A 20,001-nucleotide genomic window follows, 5' to 3' on the forward strand; every position below is an offset into this window, starting at 1 on the left:
TTGGTCTATCTTTATCTAACCATTTTAATGTAAAATAAAAAAAGATTGTTTGAGCATTTTCAGGGCCACACCTTAAAATTGCTCTGAAAAGAAGATCTGTCTGATTTCCTAAGGCTTAGAACTTGATTTAGTTGCTGAGTCATGGGGTTGGTTTTATGCAGCCAAAAACTTCAGTGTATTGCTGGTGAAATCAAAAACTGTTTGCAAAATTCATAACATTCTTTAATGAAACATTTTAGTTTCCTGTTGCTTCTTAATCAGGAGCAAATGCCATGGACTTCATAGCCCTTCACTTTTACCCAATGCTATGGAAACACTGGCCAGGAGCTCCAGGGACCAAAATGCTAGAGGTTGAAGAGGAAATGCAGCTGACCAGAAGGTACAATAAGTTTATTTGAGCCCCTTTATGGAAGGCAATATGAAAATAGGGAGGTGCATGACATTGCTTTAGCTCTTAGATTTAGACCAGGAGGAACCCTGAGAAAACACAAAAATGATCATAATAGAAAATGATCCTTGGGGCCTGGGATTGTGGCTCAGCGGTAGAGTGCTTCCCTAGCACGGCCAGGACCCTGGTTCCATTTCCATCCTCAGCACCACATAAAAATAAAGGCATTGTGTTGTGTCCATCTACACCTAAAAAATAAATATTAAAAAAAAAAAAGACCCTTGGGCTGGGGATATAGCTCAGTTGGTAGAATGCTTCTCTTGCATGCACAAGGCCCTGGGTTCAATCCCCAGCACCACAAAAAATAAAATAAATAAATAGAAAATGATCCTTGGAGTGTGTGAATAGCAGAGCTGATGTAAAAAAAAAAATTTTTTTTTAGTTGTAAATGAACACAATATCTTTATTTATTTGTTTTTATGTAGTGCTAAGAATCAAACCTAGTACCTCACTTATGTAAGGCAAGCGTTCTACCACTGAGCCACAACCCCAGCCCCCACAGAGCTGATTTTTAATGATTATCAGGGTTATGTGTATGCTAGTTACTGGGAATTGAACTGAGGGACACTCTACCACTGAATTACCATTTCCAGCCCTTTTTTTGAAATGTTGAAAGAGTCTCTGCTAAGTCACCCAGGGTGGTCTCAAATTTGGGATCCTCCTACTTCCACTTCCCAAATTGCTGGAATCACAGGTATGTGCCAATTAGCTCTATCAGTTCTTTCTTGATTGGAAAGATAAAAATGACCCCACCCAATATTTCCTGTTTTTCATTTGCCAAACCACCATGGAATATTACTTGTCTTGAACCTTCCCTTCGGGACTATGTAAAATTCAGTCCCAAGTCATTATATGTATGTTCACAAGTAAATCTGATCTAATGGGGGGGGGGGGGAGGATGAAATTTCCTTTTAAAATGCAACATTGGCCGGGCACACCTGTAATCTCAGAGGCCTGGAGGCTGAGACAGAAGGATGTGAGTTCAAAGCCAGCCTCCGCAATGGAGAGACGCTAAGAAACTCGGTGAGACCCTGTCTCTGAATAAATTACAAAATAGGATTGGGGATGTAGATCAATTGGTCGAGTGCCCCCGAGTTCAATTCCAGGCACCAAAGAAAAGAAAAATCATTAGAAAGGGCTGAGGGCTAGCTGAGAGATAAGGTTTGTGCCTACATGCCTGAGGCCCTGGGTTCAAGCCCCAGCAACAACAAAAAGTCTTACTGAGTTGCGGGTTGGGGTTGTGACTCAGGGGTAAAATGCTTGCCCAGCATGTGTGAGGCTCTGGATTCCATTCTCAGCACCGCACAGAAATAAATGAATAAAATAAAGGTTCAACGACTAAAATATACATATATGTAAATAAAATTGAGTAACATCAAGGGAAAGTGAATCTGCCTTTGGCTACCTTGGCTTGAGACTCGCGTCTGACCCGGGGAGCAAGGACAAAGGGACGGGGTCACCTTGGCGGGTGGCTAGCTGCAGCCAGGCCCCGCAGCGAGGCGCGCAGGCGCACGTGGCCCGCGGGCCCCTCGCGAGAGTGGAGCGCGGGCGCAGCCGCTCAACGTCTGGACCCCGCGGGGTTCTCCAAAACCTCGTGGCCACACTGAGGCAGCAGAAGGGCCGGGCCAAGAAGGTCGTCACCAAGGTCGTGGGCCGGACGTGTAGTGCCAGAGCGACGCCGAGTGCGTGCAGGACTTGGAGTACGTGCCGGAGCCCCAAGTCCTAATGCCGGCCGCGCTGCCACGCCCCTCCCCGGGGCCCCGGCTGCGCCGGCCCCCGCTCGGCTCAGGGGTCCCAACGCAGGGGGCTCACCCGAACCCCGCCACAGACGCTAGGGACCCAGGGCCTACCATGCCCTCCAGCCCCACGTCCCGGGTCGTCGCCCCCCCTATTTTCTGGCCGCGGCGGCAGCCTCAGTCCCACCCCTTCCCGGGAGGCGAGGACCAGAGTGACGGCGCGCCTAGCCAATGGCGAGGCGACGGTGAGGGGGCGTCCCCCGGAGGCGGGAAGGGGCGGGGCCTCTGGGGCTGCGTTGGAAGTCGGGGCGGCGGCGCAGAGAGCAGGTCTGGGACTCGGGGCGCGGGTACCTCTCCAGCTTAACGCTCTTCTCGGTGTCTGCAGCACCCTCCGCTTCTTTCCTTGGAGACGAGATCCAGCAGCCAGGTAGGGGCCCTTGCGAGGAGCTGCAGTGTAGGCGGCGCGGGGTTTCCAGCTTTGGGGGCGGGCGTCGTCAGAGGCGGCGGGCTGGGCTCGCGGGGTGGTGGGCACGTGCAGGCTCCCGGCCCCGGCAGGGAACGGCGAGCCGGGCGGGGCGGGAGGCCGGCGTGCGGCGGCGGGCGCACCTGTGGGACGCGGGCTTCTCTGCGTGGGGGAGGGTGCGGGTCAGCGAGTGATCGCGGGGCGGGGTAACTGGGCCCGGAAAGTCCGCAGCGCACGCGACCCACGCGTGGCGGGGAACTGGAGGGCGCTTCTCCATCAGTAGCCGAGTGCAAGGTTCGGGTGCGCGTTCAAGCCGGGCTCTAACCAAAGTGGAGGGAGGGGCAGGACCCGAAGAAAGGCCCGGGACGTGCCCTTCCTCCCCTCCCCCCGCGGCGGCCCCGCGCCCTCCGCGCCTCGAGGTCTGCAGCCCAGCGTCTTGGTGGCCACCCGGTTGCTGCTCCGCTACAACGGCGGGCGGTATTTCTTAGGTGCTTGAGGAAACTGCAGCAGAGACGTTGGATAATTGGGAAGTCCTTCAGCGGACCTCGCCCAAGTTGGGCAAGAGCTTCCTGTCCCGCCACCCTCGGGCCCTGCTCAGACTTAGAAAGGATGCTTTTAAGAAAGCTTCCTGCTCGCTGTGGCCTCCACGTGGTCTTCTTCCGTCGGGGTCCACTTGTGCTGCCCCCTGGCTGGGAGTTAAATCCAAGCAGCTAAAAAGCTGCGAAGACTTTTCTATTAAAAAATAAAAAAGGATTTGTCGCCTTTTCCTTTCACATCATGAAATTATTTCATCTTACATCGATAAAATGAATCCAAATGATGAGGTACTGAAATAAAGATGTGCTTAAACGTGCACCCAAAATCTGCAGTGTAAATGTGCATGCTGAATTGTTATGCAGAACTCAAAGTTAACTAGAAATTTAAAGAATATCTAAATAAGTGCCTTTTTGGAATATGGATTAAAAACTAGATACCTTAACTTGTCTAGTGAACAGAAATCCATTGTTGCACCCACAACAAAACCACAAAAGTGGGTTCCTAATCTAATTCTAAAAGTTTAAAAGAAAAAATGCCACTCTCTCCTCAGAACCTTTCAGAGATGTCGGTGGGGAGTCCAGCTAGATAATGGCTCCTGAACACGAATCTGGTTCCTCTTGTCCACTTCAGTCTTACAAGTTGTTGGATTAAAGATGTTTTCAAAGAACGCTTCATCCCTTGGTGTTCACAGAACCTTTCTTCTTTTTACAAGTCAAAACATTCACAGTAAAGTTTTTGAGAGGAGATAAATTCTCTTTGAAAGAGATAATAAAATGTCATCACTGATATCTCCTATTTTGCTAAAGACCCAATACTGCAAAATCTGAAAGTCCCAAAAAGTGAGGAGCAGTTTTTCCTGGCCTCCACACTCAATATTTCTAATTCTCAAATTTCTACTAATTCAACCTGCCACTGTTACTTCAATTTTAATTTAATAAACCATGCCCTAAACTTTTCATTCTCCATTACACTACAAACCAGATTTCCCTCCTGTCTCCCTCTTGGCATTATCCTAGAAGGTTTTGCTTGTGACCTTCATGTCCCTCCTTCCTAGCTATTTGTTCTTGGCCCCTTTCCTTTCCCAGGCCAACCCTCATTGTTAACTGATGACAGTGACCCATTTCAGAGACATTCTGCATGCCAGCACACATTAATCTTAACAGTTGGATTTATTTCTCTCTGGTGCACACATTCTCGGGTTTCAGTTTTTGCTCCCTCCTCCTCCATTTGTTTAGTGCTGGGGATTGAACCAGGGTCTGCTTGTGCTGAGTGACATGCGAGGCTCCCCCATTCTCCAGCTTTTCTTTTTTGCCAGTGCTGGGGATCAAGCCCAGGGCCTAGAACAGTCAAGGCAAGTGCTCCACCACTGAGCTGCACCCATAGACCTCTGACTTATTTTTGAGGAGCAGTTCCCACTGCTTTCCAGCAGGATTGTCCCCACTAAGCAGCCTTCATACATCCAGTGTTTTGTCCAGTGCAGACCCTTGTGGTCCAGGAGCCCTCAGAAACTTTAAATGAATGAGCAAATGTTGTATTGTGTTTTATGGAAAATATGGATTGTGTTTCCCCACAGAGATTCACCATGTCTATTCTGAAGATCCATGCCAGGGAGATCTTTGACTCTCGGGGGAATCCCACTGTTGAAGTGGACCTCTGCACCTCAAAAGGTACGTGCCACCTTTCTTTCCTTACTTCCTTCTACCATGCTTCATTTAAAAATCTGCCTTATGATGGCAATGATGAGCCTGTTAATGCTGCAGCTTTTCTCACTGGTCTGCACGTGCATGTGCTAGACACATTCCTGAAGCATCAGGGGATTGTAAGGCCAGAAGTCCTGGCCTTTTAATTTTTCATTTTGAGACAGGGTCTCACTAAGTTGCCCAGGCTGGCCTAAAACTGCAATCCTTCTGCCTTAGCTTCCTCACCACATTCAGTGCTTTTTAATTTTAAAGCAAATTCTCGCTGGATCCAAGGTCAGTGGTGCCTTGAGACCTTGTCCCTAAAAGGTCCCATCACTTGCTGTTGGCTGCACAGCTCACTGCGACCAAATAAGCAGATAGAGTGTGATTTGGTGATCTCTCCTTGAGAGGCTAAAGGGGAAGGGTGTGGTGGAATTGGAGCACTCTTCTTTGTGTCTGTCCATTGCTCTTGAGCCCCTGTCAGGGACAATTCAGAGGCTCTTATTGTCACCTGGCTGTAAGTCCCCCTGGGAAGTTTTCCCATGTAAAGAAAGCATTGACATGGGGACTCCTAAAAACTTCCACTTCAGGAATAAAATCCAGTGCTTCTGTAGCCCTGTGTTACCTCCACCAGTGTCCTGGCTGCTTTATACATGACATGGATGTGCATGTGCGGTTGGAAGAGCCTCAGGCAACGTCTCACTTAGCAATGCAGAGCTCACCAGGGCCTGCCAGTCAGAGCTGAGTCACTGTCTGAGTCACAAGCCTGGAACTGGAACCCAGTCCTTCCCTTCCTGCCTTTCCCCAGTGCCCCGCAACATGGAGGATTCTGGAGTCTCACTTCATTCCCCAAGAACCTGTGGTGGGCAGTCTGGTTTCTTTTAGGCATGTGCTCTGTGGGGAAGATCCAGGGTTCTCGTAGGATGCTGTGAATGGTCTTTCTTGAGATACTTGGCTCATTCAGCAGGTGGAACTTTCCACTTGGAAATTAGTTGACTTTAAAAAGACACCAAGCCCTGGAAGACTGTTGGGAGAGGGCATCTTTTAAACACGAGATGATAGTTGTTGCTTTTTTTTTTTTTTTTTTTTTTTTTAAGAGAATTTTTTTTTTTTTAATATTTATTTTTTCAGTTCTTGGTGGACACAACATCTTTAGTTTGTATGTGGTGCTGAGGATCGAGCCCGGGCCTCACGCATGCCAGGCGAGCACGCTACCACTTGAGCCACATCCCCAGCCCCAAGATGATAGATTTAGGAGTTCCCACCCACCTTTCTTTTTTCTTCTGACATATTTGGAGCTTCTTTAAATTCATAGTAAAATGTAAGCACTGCCCCACCCAAACACTCAGGGCACCCACCACCCACTATCAGCATTCCCCACCAGAGTGGTGCTTTGTTTCAGTCGGTGAGCCCACCTCACTGTGTCCTTCTCACCCAGACTCCATGGACTCCACTCACTCTTGCTTTCTTCTTCCCTGATCAGTGGCAGGTGGGTTGTAACCTGGCTGTGTCCTGCTGATCCATCAGTCGTTGCAGATCACCAGGTTTAAAGTCTGGTGGTGTTTTTGTTTTTCCCTCATCGCCCATTTGTCTGCATGTCCCCACACCTCGCCAGCCCCTTGCAGCCCTCAGATGGGGGACTCCTTACAACTTGAGAAAGTCCAGAGTCGGCCATCCCTGTGCTTCTCCAAGAAGAGCCTGGGGGCTGGTTTCTGTAGTTGCAAGATTGTGATTCGGTGTTACCTGGTGTTTCTGAACTAGTACCTTTTATTGTCTTTGTTCCTTCTTTTCCCCGGTCCACCCTAATTTCCAGTTTCCTGTTGGGCAGAGAACCCCAAAATAACATTTATCCCTGTCCAAACTGAAACAAATGAGCCTTAGAACATCTTCAATTCCCTTCTTGGCTCCAGTTCTGTTTTTGTTGGGCAGAGCTTCCAGTGGCCCACACACCAGCTGTAGGCTTGTTAGAGATGCAGGCCCTTGACCTCCTCCTGTGTCTGCATTTGCCTATGTGCACATTCAGGTCTGAGGAGCTCCTGTGGTTTGCGGTAGGGCTGCCCAGATGGTAGAAGGAAGTAACAGTGCAGTGTTTCCCAGTGACAGATGCTGCCCGTGAATAGGAGGGAACTTGGGCTTGTGCTTTTGCTCTGTTTCTTAATTGCAATATGTTTTTTTTTTCCTTTCCTCCAGGTCTCTTTAGAGCTGCTGTGCCCAGTGGGGCCTCAACTGGTATCTATGAGGCCCTAGAGCTCCGGGACAATGACAAAACTCGCTACATGGGAAAGGGTAAGGCTTGGAGCCCACACCTACCTCTGCAGTGAGTCTGAGCTAGCCTTCTGTCCCTAGCCCCCTCCTGGCCTTTCCCAAACCCACCCCTTCTCCCTGTTTTGAGGGGTAATGAGTAGTATGTCCCCTCTATAGTCAGGATAAGCCCTGTGCCAGCATATGGGAGAGCCAGCAGAGCTGGCTTATTGGTTTTGGGGTTCCCAAGCCTCGGAATTTGGGCCAGGAGTTTTAGTGCTTCTATCTATTTATTGCTCTTCTGTCCGGTCTGGAATACTCCTTCCTAGTCAAGCCACAGACCCCAGGCATGAAAAGAAGGCCTGCAGCCTCTACCAAGGGAATGTTTCCCCTCCTCCCATTGCTTCTGATGAGTCATCGCAATTGGTTTTCTGTGAACTTGCTTCACACTAGCACTGCTCTAGCGAAGGCAGACTCTGGTTGACTGTGTACAGTTTGACTTGTTAGTTTTTATACACCTTCGACCTTTCTGGAGATGGAAGCCTGGTACCCATGTCACAACAAAACACAGAGGGCTAGACTATGTCTTCTCAACAGGGCGATAACGGTCCTCAGGAACTGAGAATCGGTTCTTTTGGGTTGGGCAGACATTTATAACATAACCATAAACGGGTGGTATAGCACATCTGGAATATTAAGATTTCAGGGGAATGGCAACTGGAGAATGTCCAAAAGGGCCACAGGGAAGGGCAGTCGTGAAGCTGGCTGAGGAACACAGCAGAAGGGAAGGCCGTGTGTCCCCTCCCACTTGGTGAGAGCGGTCTCCATGTAGGCATACTACCCTGTTCAGTAGGCCAGCATCAGAAGACACACCCAGACCCTGACACTCCTGGCCCTCCTGTCTCTGCTTTCTCCCATCCTGTCCTTTACAGCCTCTTCTCTTCTGAGTCTCTCTTTCCTTCTCTGTCCACCTCTACTGGGCAGGCGTCTCCAGACCCGTTAAGTATGTTAATGAGTTCCTGGCGCCAGCCTTGTGCACTCAGGTAACCTGCGGGCATCGTCTAGTGTGCGGCTGGTGTTTCCAGTGCATGGTCTTGCAAACTAACCTCAGAATATTCTGAGCTGGTTGCTCTTTGTGCGGCTCTAACCCCTTGGGGTCCTAGGTAAGAGCACTCAGACTGGGCTGGAAAGTTGATTCTAGGGGAATTGGGGTGGAATTTTCAAGAGGTCTTGGTGGTCTTCTGGGTCTGCATAGCCACTGCTTTTCCAGCAGTGCTGCTCAAGCCTGTATTTATTAATGTAATTTGATTTGATTATTCCTTCTAGGTGTCTCAAAGGCTGTTGAGCACATCAATAAAACTATTGCACCTTCCCTGGTTAGCAAGGTAGGACCTTCTCCTAGTAACTAATGCACATCAGTACCAATCGGGCAAGTTCCAGGCCCAGGGCCTCTTCTGTTCACAGAGCTTATTCTGAGAGCTGTGGAAGCCAGTTGGATTCCCATTGTGCTTGGGAGTGTTTTGTGCATGAACAATCTAACCTACTCCCTGTCTGATGTCCACTTCTATTAGCATCCGGAACTGGACCAGAGGAATGAAGAACACTCCAGAGCCCTTGATTTTCTCCTCCCCCCCTTCCCTGCAACTGTCTTGATAGAAATTAGGTCCAGATTTGTTGCTTGTATGTTTGTATGTGTTTTTGTAGTGCTAGGGATTGAACCTGAGGCCCATGTGTGTAAGACTCTGACTCAAAAATCAAAGGGCTAGGGCTGTGGCTCAGTGGTAAATCCCCAGTACCTTAATAAAAACATAAATTCAGTAGGTGAAACAATAGGAGAAGTGCTGTAGGTAAAATAGGGCTGGGGACCTGACAACCAACCTCAGGGATTTTTGTCTCAACTTCCCTGTGACCTTTCATTCTCTTTGCTGTGCTCCCCAGATGGGAAGGGTCTGCTCACGCTGTCCAGACCAGCCACAGCAGTCTCCTGCTTCTCCTGGCCTCAGGTCCTTCCGCATCTGCCCTGTGTGCCGATGGGAAGAGGGTGTTCCTTTGCCTTCAGGGTCTCCGACTTGCTTATTCTGGCCTTTGTGGCACTGTCTAATTAGTCCTACCTGTGAGTCCCTAGATGAAATTTCCTCATTACCACTCAGCCTACATCACCCTCTGTTCTGGTCTCCTGAGCACCTCCTTGTGCTCCTTGTTCTGCCCTTCTGTGCCCTCAAATGGCAAGGCTAAGGCAGGGCCCCTCCAGGAAAACTTTTAGCTGAATGTGGTGCTGAGGATCGAACCTAGCGCCCCGCGCATGAACAGTGCTGAGGCTGAATTTATTATTTTGGTACCAGGGGTTGAACCCAGGGGTGCTTAACCACTGAACCACATCCCCAGCCCTTTGCATTTTGAGACAGGGTCTCTCTAAGTTTCTTAGGACTTCCCTAAGTTGCTGAAGTAGTTGTAGATGGTCACCTTTATTTTTTATATGGTGCTGGGAATCTAACCCAGTGCCTCACAACATGCTGTGCAAGTACTCTACTGCTGAACTACAACCCCAGTCCCAAAACTGTTGCTTTTAAGGCGCTCATTTTGGGAGTGGGGTGGTAGCTCAATGGTAGGGTGCTTGTCTCACACTTATGTTAAGTGGTTTTAGACAACCTGCAAAAATCACAATCCCATCAGAGAATGGCTGTCATTTTGTCTTAGTCAAGAGAGGCAGCCACAAAGCCAGCTTTTGCAAGGCCCAGCTTATTTGAGTGAACAGTGAGCTTTGTTATTTATTTATTGCCCCTAAAGACTTACTCTTGTTTGTATTAGTAGCTTACATAGCATATGCCAGGCAAGTCTGTCTGGTGTATGTGATCCTGGAGGTAAGCTGCCAGACACCATAAAGCAAGTAAAAGGCAGTCTGTGTATGTCTCCTTTTGTTTTTTGTTTTCTTTTGGTGTTGAGGAGAGGACCCATGGCCCCTACACACTGAGTACATACTACCATAGCTCCACCCCCAGCCCTTTGCCTATAGAATTGACATAGAGCACAGAATTGATTTTGACTCTGCACCATTCCAAAGTTTGATGGATTTCGTGGCAGACAGCAAAGGTTCTGTGGTTGGCCCTCACCCTCCTCTCTCCCCTGCAGAAACTGAATGTTGTGGAGCAGGAGAAGATTGACAAACTGATGATCGAGATGGATGGAACAGAAAATAAATGTGAGTGACCTGAGTTAGCAAGTCTTTGCTGGGGATGATTGGGATATCCTGGAGACCTTTTAAAAAGCTCAGGAAGAGGCTGTGCAATCCAGAAACAGGAACTTGGTTACAGGCTGACTCTTCTGTTTCTTTGCCTCACCTAATTTAACTAATTCCATTCCAGCTAAGTTTGGTGCGAATGCTATCCTGGGTGTGTCCCTTGCTGTCTGCAAAGCTGGTGCTGTAGAGAAGGGGGTGCCCCTATACCGCCACATCGCCGACTTGGCTGGCAACTCAGAAGTCATCCTGCCAGTTCCGGTGAGTGGCTCGTTGGAACTTTCTAAATAGGGGGGGTGGGAGTTCTTCCTGGGGATACAAGAGCCACTGTGCCTTGATTTCCTAAATGTGATTCCCAGCACAGTGGATATAAGGGGGCCCTGAAGGTCTCAGCCTCAAAGAGCAGCTCTCTGTCCTTGACTAAGTGCATGATCAGTGACCTCCCGTCTCCCTGTGCCCAGGCCTTTTGTTGGGACTAGCAGTGCTTTCCTTGTCAGGGTGAGAGTGCACTCATGTAGCGCCTCCTCCTGATGGGAACTGTCGCCGTTCTCGGGTCCTAGTGAGCATTCCACAGCCATCCTTGGAGCCTGCCTCCTCTGTGACCCAGATGGTAACCGGAGGGTTTGCGGGTGCCTCTCTGCAGGCGTTCAATGTGATCAACGGTGGTTCTCACGCTGGTAACAAGCTGGCCATGCAGGAGTTCATGATCCTCCCTGTGGGCGCTGGGTGCTTCAAGGAGGCCATGCGCATTGGAGCAGAGGTCTACCACAACCTGAAGAATGTCATCAAGGATAAATATGGGAAAGACGCCACCAATGTGGGCGATGAAGGCGGGTTTGCTCCTAACATTCTGGAGAATAAAGAAGGTAAAGATGCTGGAGGACCTGCCATTGGGGCGCAGGAGCAAGACCCTGTGGACAGATTTGGGAGGGAAGTTTCCATCTGGGGACTCATTGGGGCCAATTAGTGCCACAAAGGCCAGGCCAAAGTAAGCCAGAGACCAGAAGGCAAAGGAGAACCTTTCTTCCCGTCAGTGCACAGGGCAAATTCACTGGTGGTGGAACCCAATTAGGACACTGTGGCTGATGTGAGCTGCCTGGGCTGGCCCCGAACTTGCCATCCTCCTGCCACAGCCTCCCATGTAGCTGGGATTGCAGGCATGCACTGCCACAGGAAGCTTAAGAGGAGACCCTGGTCCTGCCTTGCTTTAGCTGCGGGAGATCTGTACAGGGCAGATTCTCCCTGGTGTTTAGTGTGTGTCTTTTTGAACATTGCCCTTTTTTTTTTTCCCCCCCTCTGTTCTTTTGGTGGTGGTGCTGGGGATCAAAGCCAGGCCTTGTGTATGCTGGGTAAGAGCTCTACTACTGAGCCACCCCCTAGCCTGCTTCCTTCCTTTTGAATGGTTTAACGTAAGAGCTTGGAGGGGGTCTTTGAGCAGGAGCCTCGGGGCTATGAGGCAGCCCTTAGTCCTGATCTCAGTGGAACAGCCTGGAGATGGCCTTTGCTGCCCAGGACTCCCTGTTGGATCCCAGCCTCAGCTCTATTTAAAGCCTGTCCCTGGTACAGCTGATCTCTGCTGGTTTCACTGTAACTGTATCCTGGACATCTCAACTGTCCTAGGTGCTGAATTTGGGAGCATTTGTCCATGAGAAAGGGCTATTTTCTTAGGTGATGCTTGAGGGACAGAAGGAAATAACTGGTGTCCTCAGAGCTGGTAGTTGGGGCAAGCTCCTGGTCCTATTCTGGTTCCCACGTGGCCACTGTGTTACCACACTGCTGCTCCTCTCCCCAGCCCTGGAGCTGCTGAAGACCGCCATCGGGAAGGCTGGCTACACTGACAAGGTCGTCATCGGCATGGATGTGGCCGCCTCCGAGTTCTACAGATCTGGGAAGTATGACCTGGATTTCAAGTCTCCTGATGACCCCAGCAGGTACATCACACCTGACCAGCTGGCTGATCTGTACATGTCCTTTGTCAAGAACTACCCAGGTGAGTGCTCTGCGGAATGCCACACGCCTCCCCAAGCGGGGGTTTCTGGGTAATGAACACAGCACACATAACAGTGGTTCCTACTGTGGGGAGGACTCTAGGACATAGTCCTTTCAGTACCAGCAGGGACATCATGTGAAGAGGTGTGCACCTTAGATGTTGTCACCACAGCCGCAGAGGGCAGGTGCAGTCCACACTCCCTCACACAGGGGGAAGCCAAGCTGTAGGTCCTTCGTGGCCCTGTGAACAGGCTGTGCTGTACCTGTTGCACACAGGATAAGGACTGCCACTGCCGTTTTGCCGGAGAAGAAACTGAAGGCACAGACTGTTATGATAACTTGCCCAAGGGTGCACAGCAACTGGTGGGGCAGGAGTTCAGACCCAGAAGTCTAACTCCCTCAGTTAATTATTGTACTTGGGAACTTTGGATTGACCTCAGGCCTTCATGCTTTTTAAAAATACTGTTGTGGTACTGGGAGTTGAGCCCATGGCCTTGTGCATACTGGATGGGTGCTCTACCTGTGTGCTTATTCTCAGTGATACTACCTAGACCTGCCATCTAGGCAGGTAAATATTCCCCTTTAAGAGGAAAACCCTATGGGCCCAGGCTAGCCACCTTTGTGCTGCTGCAGCTTTGGTAGGCAGTGTTTTCCTCTCACAGGCACTGTCTGTCCTGTGAGAGGCCTGCAGCGGGTGCTGTGAGCCAGGGAACAGGGCTCCAGCTGTGCGGCCCAGAGGCCAGCTCACTCTGACAGTGTGTCTCCTTCCCTAGTGGTGTCTATCGAAGACCCCTTTGACCAGGACGACTGGAAAGCGTGGCAGAAGTTCACGAATAGTGCAGGCATCCAGGTGGTGGGTGATGATCTCACTGTGACCAACCCCAAGCGCATTGCCAAGGCTGTGAGTGAGAAGTCCTGCAACTGCCTCCTGCTCAAAGTCAACCAGATCGGCTCAGTGACTGAGTCCCTCCAGGCGTGAGTGCCTCGCAGGGGAGCACTGTGGGGTGACTAGGGTACCCTGAAAGTGTAGTAGGGTTCACGGCTGAACACCAAAGTAGGTGGTGGCACCATGGGGGGCTGGGGTGTTAAGCAAGGGTTGCTTGGGCCCGAGTCCTGGTGACTTCCTGTAATCATGTGACTGTCCCTTGGAGAGAGTGGCTCAGGAGTAAGCACTGGGAAGAGCTCTGCAAGAGGAGACTGTTCCCCAACTAGGAGGCTAATGCCAGGGTTTGAGTAACCTGGGGCTGCAGTGGCTTCACCCCCTGTTGCTGGGCTCTGGTGAGGGCGGGCAGGGAGCTCATGCTGTCTCTGTTTGTCGCACTTCAGGTGTAAGCTGGCCCAGTCCAACGGCTGGGGCGTCATGGTGTCTCATCGCTCTGGGGAAACAGAGGACACCTTCATTGCCGACCTGGTGGTAGGACTCTGCACTGGGCAGGTAAGGGCTCCTTGGGCAGAAGGTTTGTCCTAATTTCCTCTGTAGTCAGTTCCCTGGGAAGATCCAAAGGTGGGTGGGAGCTGATGGTTCTGCCTCTTGTTGATACTGTCCTCTGTACAGCTGCCGAGGCTAACAAGCCTGAACAGAACAGGGTCACAAATGCCCTGCCTGGATGCTTTGCCCCTCCGTGTTCTTAGAGTCCTCATTAAAAATTGTTCTCCACTGTGGTACCCTCCCCTTGCCCCAGGGTGTCCCACAAGCATAGCCTTTGCTTTCTCCCTGCAGATCAAGACTGGTGCACCTTGCAGATCTGAGCGCTTGGCCAAGTACAACCAGCTCCTCAGGTAAAGAGGCTTCCCTGTGAGGGCTGGGGCCAGGGTCTGCGCTAAGCGTGGCGCCTTCCGCTTCTTGTCTGGGGGTATGTGCACTGGGCACATATCACAGGAAGTCAGGCCTGGAGTTGGCATAGGGCCAGCACAGACTCTCAGGTGCCTGACGATGCCAGGCCAAAAGCAAAAGCCTGTTTCATCTGTGCTGCCCTTTTCTGGTGGGAGGCAGAACTGGTTCCCTTTGACAGTCATAACTGTTCCACCTTACTTGGTCTTGAGGATAAGGAAACCAGGGCCACGTGGGTGGGTGTGCTGTTGTGTGCTGCTGGATGCCCTGGCCTCCTTTGCTGTCTCCTTGTGTCTTGGGGAGTCCCAGGACACAGGAACACTTGTCCCTTTTTATAAGTTACTTTTTCTGCACTTTGAGGAAAAAGGAGCATCTATTTTAAAACTTCTCCCACATTATTCTTTCTTCAAAACTTTACCCTGAAAGGTTTCAATGCATTCAGAAAAGCCACTCCCTATCATATGTCCCCTGTTCATTATGGGCACCAGTACCCAAATAGTGCCTGTGTCTTCTAATAATTTCTCCCTCCTTTTTTCCCCAAGATGTTTATTGAGGAAACTGGGTGATTCTCTCATTTTAAAAAAAAGTGTTAGGAATTTTATATTCCAAGAAGGGTCCATACTGGCGTCTGTTCTCTGCCCTTCCCAGTGGAGGGGAGGGGAGCAGCTGCTCCTGGCCTGCTGGGAACAGCCGGGTTCAGGAATGAGTTGGATAGGCCAGAAGGGGTTCTCACTTTCTGGGAGGAGTGGGACTGTGTCCCTGCTGCACTTGTGACATAAGCCTCTTGTGCTGAGACCAGCCCTCCTCACTCCCTCTCCGTTTATCTTTTGTGCCTTCCAAGAATTGAAGAGGAGCTGGGTGACAAGGCGAAGTTTGCTGGCAGGAAATTCAGAAACCCCCTGGCTAAGTAAGCTGGGACAGGCGAGCCTGAGCCCTCGGCACCGTCTGGAGATTAGATCCTCAATTAGATTCTCCTCCTGACTTAGCGTGGACAGCTCAAGCCCCCACCAGTGCTTGTGGGGCCTTTGGTGGTTAGCGCCCCTCTCCCACCACTAGTTCCTTAGTGCTCCTGAGAAGCCAAGGTGACCACCCAGAGCCCTGTTGGAAACCCTCACAGTGTAATCATGTGACTGGCCTGAATCATCCTTCTCAGCTTGCTTCCCACCAAGTGTCCAGAACTATGTGCTCCTCCAGTGTGGCTACAGGCAAGATCCCCAGTGGTTTCATATGCAAAATAAATAGCCTTGGTGACCCATAAGAACACTGCCTCTGTGTGTGTGAATGTGTGAGAGAGACATGGAGGAACTGTCCCTCAGTGCTCATTCTGTCCTTTGTGTCTAGAGTTCCTAGGGCCCTTAGGGCAGTGAGGTACAAGCCTGGAAAAGCTGGAGGCTCTAGTTTGTGTCTGTGGAGGGCGTATGCACCTTAGGGAAGATGAAGGTCCATGAGCAGTGAGTGTACCAAGGCACGCTGGTTCCCAGAGTTCAGACTTCTCCCACCAGGGAGGCAGCACAGGAGCGGAGATATTAGAGGAGACCTGAAGGATGTCCAGGCCACAGCCAAGTGGTTGTGCAAGCCAGAGGAACTCCCTTCCCAGTGGGACAGGGCTGCTGGCTCTGTTTGGGGTGGGGGAGCAGGTGGAATGATTCAAAGACAGCTCTTGGGGGCTGGGGATGTGGCTCAAGCGGTAGCTCGCTCGCCTGGCATGCGTGCGGCCCGGGTTCCATCCTCAGCACCACATACAAAGATGTTGTGTCTGCCAAGAACTAAAATCAATATTAAGAATATTCTCTTTCTCTCTTAAAAAAAAAAATCTCTCAAAAAAAAAAACAGCTCTTGGGAGGGTAAGGGGAAGATCTAGGAGGTCCTGGAACCTCAAAGTCCGTTTCCAAGTTCTTATCTACCTGCAGCTAATGCCCACCTCATCTTCATGTTGCAGAAGGCACAGTTGTAGGATGATGTTGAACACATACGTGAAGAATACTTTTATTTAAATGAAAGGTGGAAGGAATACTGTGGTTGCTACCTGCCCCTTGAAGAGGTCTTACATTACCATTTTTCTTCCCCTGAAATAAATTGGTCAAAGAAATTGTAGTTTAATACAGTGCATAGTTGGACTAGGAGGACCACTTTATATTCATTTTATATATATATATATATATTTTTTTTTTTTTTTTTTTTTACGTGGTGCTGAGAATCGAACCCAGTGCCTCATGCAGGCTAGGTGAGCATGCTACCCCTTGAGCCACATCCCCAGGCCCAGGAGGCCCCCTTGTGAATGTTTTGTGTTCATGGCTCCTTCAGTCAGGATTTAACCCAAGGAACCATCACCATGAGGAGCAACCCATAAAGAACTGGATTTTGTGCTGGGGGGTGGGGGGGTGCCTGGTGGAGCAAGTGGGAGGCCCTCAGGCAGCCAGTCTGCAGGGATGGAGCCGCAGGGCACAGGGGAAGCTGTCCTTTCATAGATGGGAAATATCAGCCCCTCTGAGTGGGATGATACCTTATTTAAAAAGTCACTGGGCTAGGATTGTGGCTCAGTAGTAGAGCAACTCAGCACTGGTGGGACCTGGGTTCAATTCTCAGCACCACATAAAAATAAAGGCATTGTGTTGTGTCCATCTACAAAAAAGATTCATTTTTCCTCTCTACTCCCCCCCTTCCTTTTAAAAATAAAAAGTCACTGATCTAAGGCTGGGATTGTAGCTCGGTGGTTGAGCACTTACCTAGCATGTGTGAGGCCCTGGGTTTGATTTTTCAACATTATATAAAATAACATTGGCAACTAAAAAAATGTCTTAAAGAAAGGTTACTGATCCAGGTACAGTGGTGTACAGTCTGTCATCCCAGCTACTTGGGAGGCTGAGGCAAGAAGATTTCAAGTTCAAAGCCAGCCTTAGCAACTTACTGAGACCCTATCTGAGAAAATTAAAAGATCTGATGTTCAGTGGTTGAGTGCTTGCAGCTGTGGACAATGTCACAGTAATACTTGGTTTGGTACTGGGATCATGCTCAAGTTGACAACATTGGTGTTTTTAAATTTGGTTTAATGTCACATTTTCTGACTACTAGATAAAGGCACTGATTGCTCTTGCGGTCAGGGGCAAGTAGAGATAGCACCTTTCCAACCCACTCAACCCCAGAAGAAGGCTGCTAAGTCAGGGCTAGGGGCATTGCGGTTGCAGGTTGGACTGGGTAGCTTAGCACACTGGCCTGGGCACACCAAGACACCGAGTTAGGAAAGCTGACTGAGTGAACTTCCTGACACTGATGGGCAGATGTAGCTGGCCAGGACTGCAGGCCAGTGGGCCTCTTCCCAGGGACCTGTCTGAAGGAGCACAGGCAATATGAATACCAGGTTTTCTGAGAGCTGGCCTGGATTTAGTGTGTCTCCAGACCACAGTGGCACACAGGAAGTGTTTTCAAAGTAAACGGTTTCATTAGCACTCCTTAGTATTCTCTGCTTGCTTTGTTTTTTTTTTTTTTGTTTGTTTGTTTGTATTTTTACTTTGTATTACAAATACTTTTCCACATTGCATATATTTCTCATCTGTGGTTGTTTTCCGACCTCTGAATTCTGATCCTCTGACATTAGAACAAAAATAAATTAAAACTTCGAAGCAGTGGTTCTCAAGTTTGGCCACATTAGAAACCCCCTGGAAAGCTCCTGTTGCTCAGGCCTCTCCCCAGACCAATTAAAAGTCCCCCAGCTGGCTCCAGGGTGCAGCAGAGCCTGAGGACCCTGGTGGGTGAGGCCAGGCAGCACTACGATACTACGATGCCTACTTTCCAGGAGACCAAGCCCTGGTCGTTTTCCTGGAATGCCGCTGAGACAGGAAGATGGCGGCCGAGGGAGGGCTCCTCCAGGAGCCTGTGTCCTGGCGGTGGATTCCACCAGCCCTGTGCATGCAGCCAGCTCAGCTCTCTACAGACTGTGGGGACCCCCAAACCTGCTGCACCCACAGTGGCCACATGGCAGCAGAACAGCATGGTGGCAGACCATGCAGATGCAGCTAGGCTTGCGTGGCCCCAGCTCCTGGCTCTCTTACTCAACAACTGCACTTCAACTTCCCCATCTACAAAATGGTAATGCTGGGCTGGGTGGCGGCTCAGTGGTGGAGCACTTGCCTAGCATGTGTGAGGCACTGGGTTCAATTCTGAGCACTGTATATAAATAAACGAATGAATTAAAGGTTCATCAACATCTAAAAAAAAATTTTATATTGGTACTACTAATACCACCCACGGATTATTATACATGTAGAGTACTACGAATTACTTCATCCACTTAGGCTGCCATTCAGAACAAAGCTATTAAGCCTAACAATGAGGTACAGATGTGCCCAGCTATGGAAGGTATAGAACACAGTGAAAGGAAGAAAAGTGCTCAGGCTATGTCAAGTTCCAGGGGTCTTGTTTAACTGACTTGCCCCTGTGGGTCCCAGCACTTCTCCCTGGGCCCCTGTGAGCGCTTTATAACTTTGATAACCAGCAGGTAGTTTTCACCCATGATGATTGTGGGCTTTTATTTTCAAGGCTAGGATGGAGGCCAGCTTTTTACACATGCTAAAAAGCTCTCTGACACTGAGCTACACTCCTTGCCCAGTTACCACTTTTTAAAGTGGTAACAGGCAGGTGCATAAGCAGTCAATGTATAGAGCTTGACTTGGGGAGTCTTCATCCAGTCGGGCTCTTTGACGACTGCATGCGGATGCAGAGTGGGACTTTCCTTATTCCTTTGGCCCAGTGGTTTTGTGTATCATTGTGCACATCTGAAGTCCTGTCTCCTTCGTGGAAAATTTTTGAATCTCTTCAAGTGCCCAAGAGACTTGCTCCATGGATGCACTTGTGGATATTGATGGTGTGTCCTTGGGTCACTGCCCCAAGGATGGCAGATGGTCCTTCTCACCACCCTTCTGTGGGAGTCATTCCAGCAAGCCCAGGCTGGAGGGCCACACACAGCTCTTCCCTGCACCATTCAACCAACCATGTAGAAGTACAACCACATCCAGTACCAGGTGACCTTCAAGTGTACAGCTGATGTGTTCTAACAAATGGGAGACTTGTAACCATCACTGCAATCGTGTCAGAACGTTTCCAACACCCCCAGAAGTTCCTTGAACCCCCTCCCAGTAATCCTACCCCATCCCTGACCCCAGGAACCTTACGGTTTTGCTTTATTGTTGTAATTCTACTTAGTGGCCAAAATCTAAAGCAACAATTTCCTGTGAAAATGTCAATTTCTGGGTTCTGCAGAACTGGAAAATGAATACACTGGGCCCACACTGTCAGAAGGCAGCGCTGGCCCCTCTTTTCCACGGCCACGGACCTCCCTGCACACTGCCCCCCTTGACCTACCTGTCTGGCCCTCCAAGCATCTGAGCCTGAAACACCTGGCCCTTTGGCTCTCAGGCAGACTGAGAGCTACCCAGCTCTTCCCTTTTATGTTAAAGTCCTCTGTCTCCAAGGGTTCTTGACATCAAGGCCTCTGGGGCTTCTCCGCCCTTGACAACTACCTCCCCGGGCCTTAAGGAAGCAAGGACTCCCCTGACACAACCTTGAACTCTGCAGCTTCTCCAGACCCAGAATGTGGGGCAGCGCCTCCTTCATCAGCTCCTTGTCAGCTCAGCCAGAGGCCCGCCTGGCCGCTGGCATTTCAGCTGCTTCCTGCCAGTCTTACTGCAAAGTGGGAGGGCTTGGTAATCAGGGCTACTGTCCACTGGGACCAGGAATGATGGCAGATTCATTTGCATATGTGACCTAAGACAGTAATTAAACCCAAGCGCCCCAGGGGTGAGAAGTAAGCATATTAATTCAGAAGCAATTAAAAACCCTCCAATGC

At 50.0% G+C, this 20,001-nt stretch overlaps 1 protein-coding gene across 5 annotated transcripts; it reads left to right on the forward strand.

Annotated features, from left to right (window-relative positions):
• The first annotated feature begins 284 nt into the window (after positions 1 to 284).
• Positions 285 to 15,437, forward strand: Eno1 (enolase 1). Of its 5 annotated transcripts, XM_077109980.1 has the most exons (13): positions 1,996 to 2,148; positions 2,570 to 2,611; positions 4,758 to 4,851; positions 7,054 to 7,149; positions 8,431 to 8,489; positions 10,234 to 10,303; positions 10,467 to 10,600; positions 10,983 to 11,205; positions 12,132 to 12,329; positions 13,102 to 13,303; positions 13,655 to 13,763; positions 14,049 to 14,107; positions 15,001 to 15,437. In XM_077109980.1, the coding sequence occupies exons 3-13, from the start codon at positions 4,767 to 4,769 to the stop codon at positions 15,068 to 15,070; spliced, it is 1,305 nt and encodes a 434-aa protein (XP_076966095.1). In that variant the 5' UTR covers positions 1,996 to 2,148; positions 2,570 to 2,611; positions 4,758 to 4,766; the 3' UTR covers positions 15,071 to 15,437. The 5 variants fall into 5 exon arrangements, with proteins under 5 accessions (XP_076717469.2, XP_076966095.1, XP_076966096.1 ...); XM_076861354.2 differs by lacking the exons at positions 1,996 to 2,148; positions 2,570 to 2,611 and adding an exon at positions 285 to 379; XM_077109981.1 differs by lacking the exon at positions 2,570 to 2,611.
• Positions 15,438 to 20,001: the final 4,564 nt, after the last annotated feature.

The sequence above is a fragment of the Callospermophilus lateralis genome, chromosome 7, assembly GCF_048772815.1.
Source record: "Callospermophilus lateralis isolate mCalLat2 chromosome 7, mCalLat2.hap1, whole genome shotgun sequence".
Taxonomy (NCBI): domain Eukaryota; kingdom Metazoa; phylum Chordata; class Mammalia; order Rodentia; family Sciuridae; genus Callospermophilus; species Callospermophilus lateralis.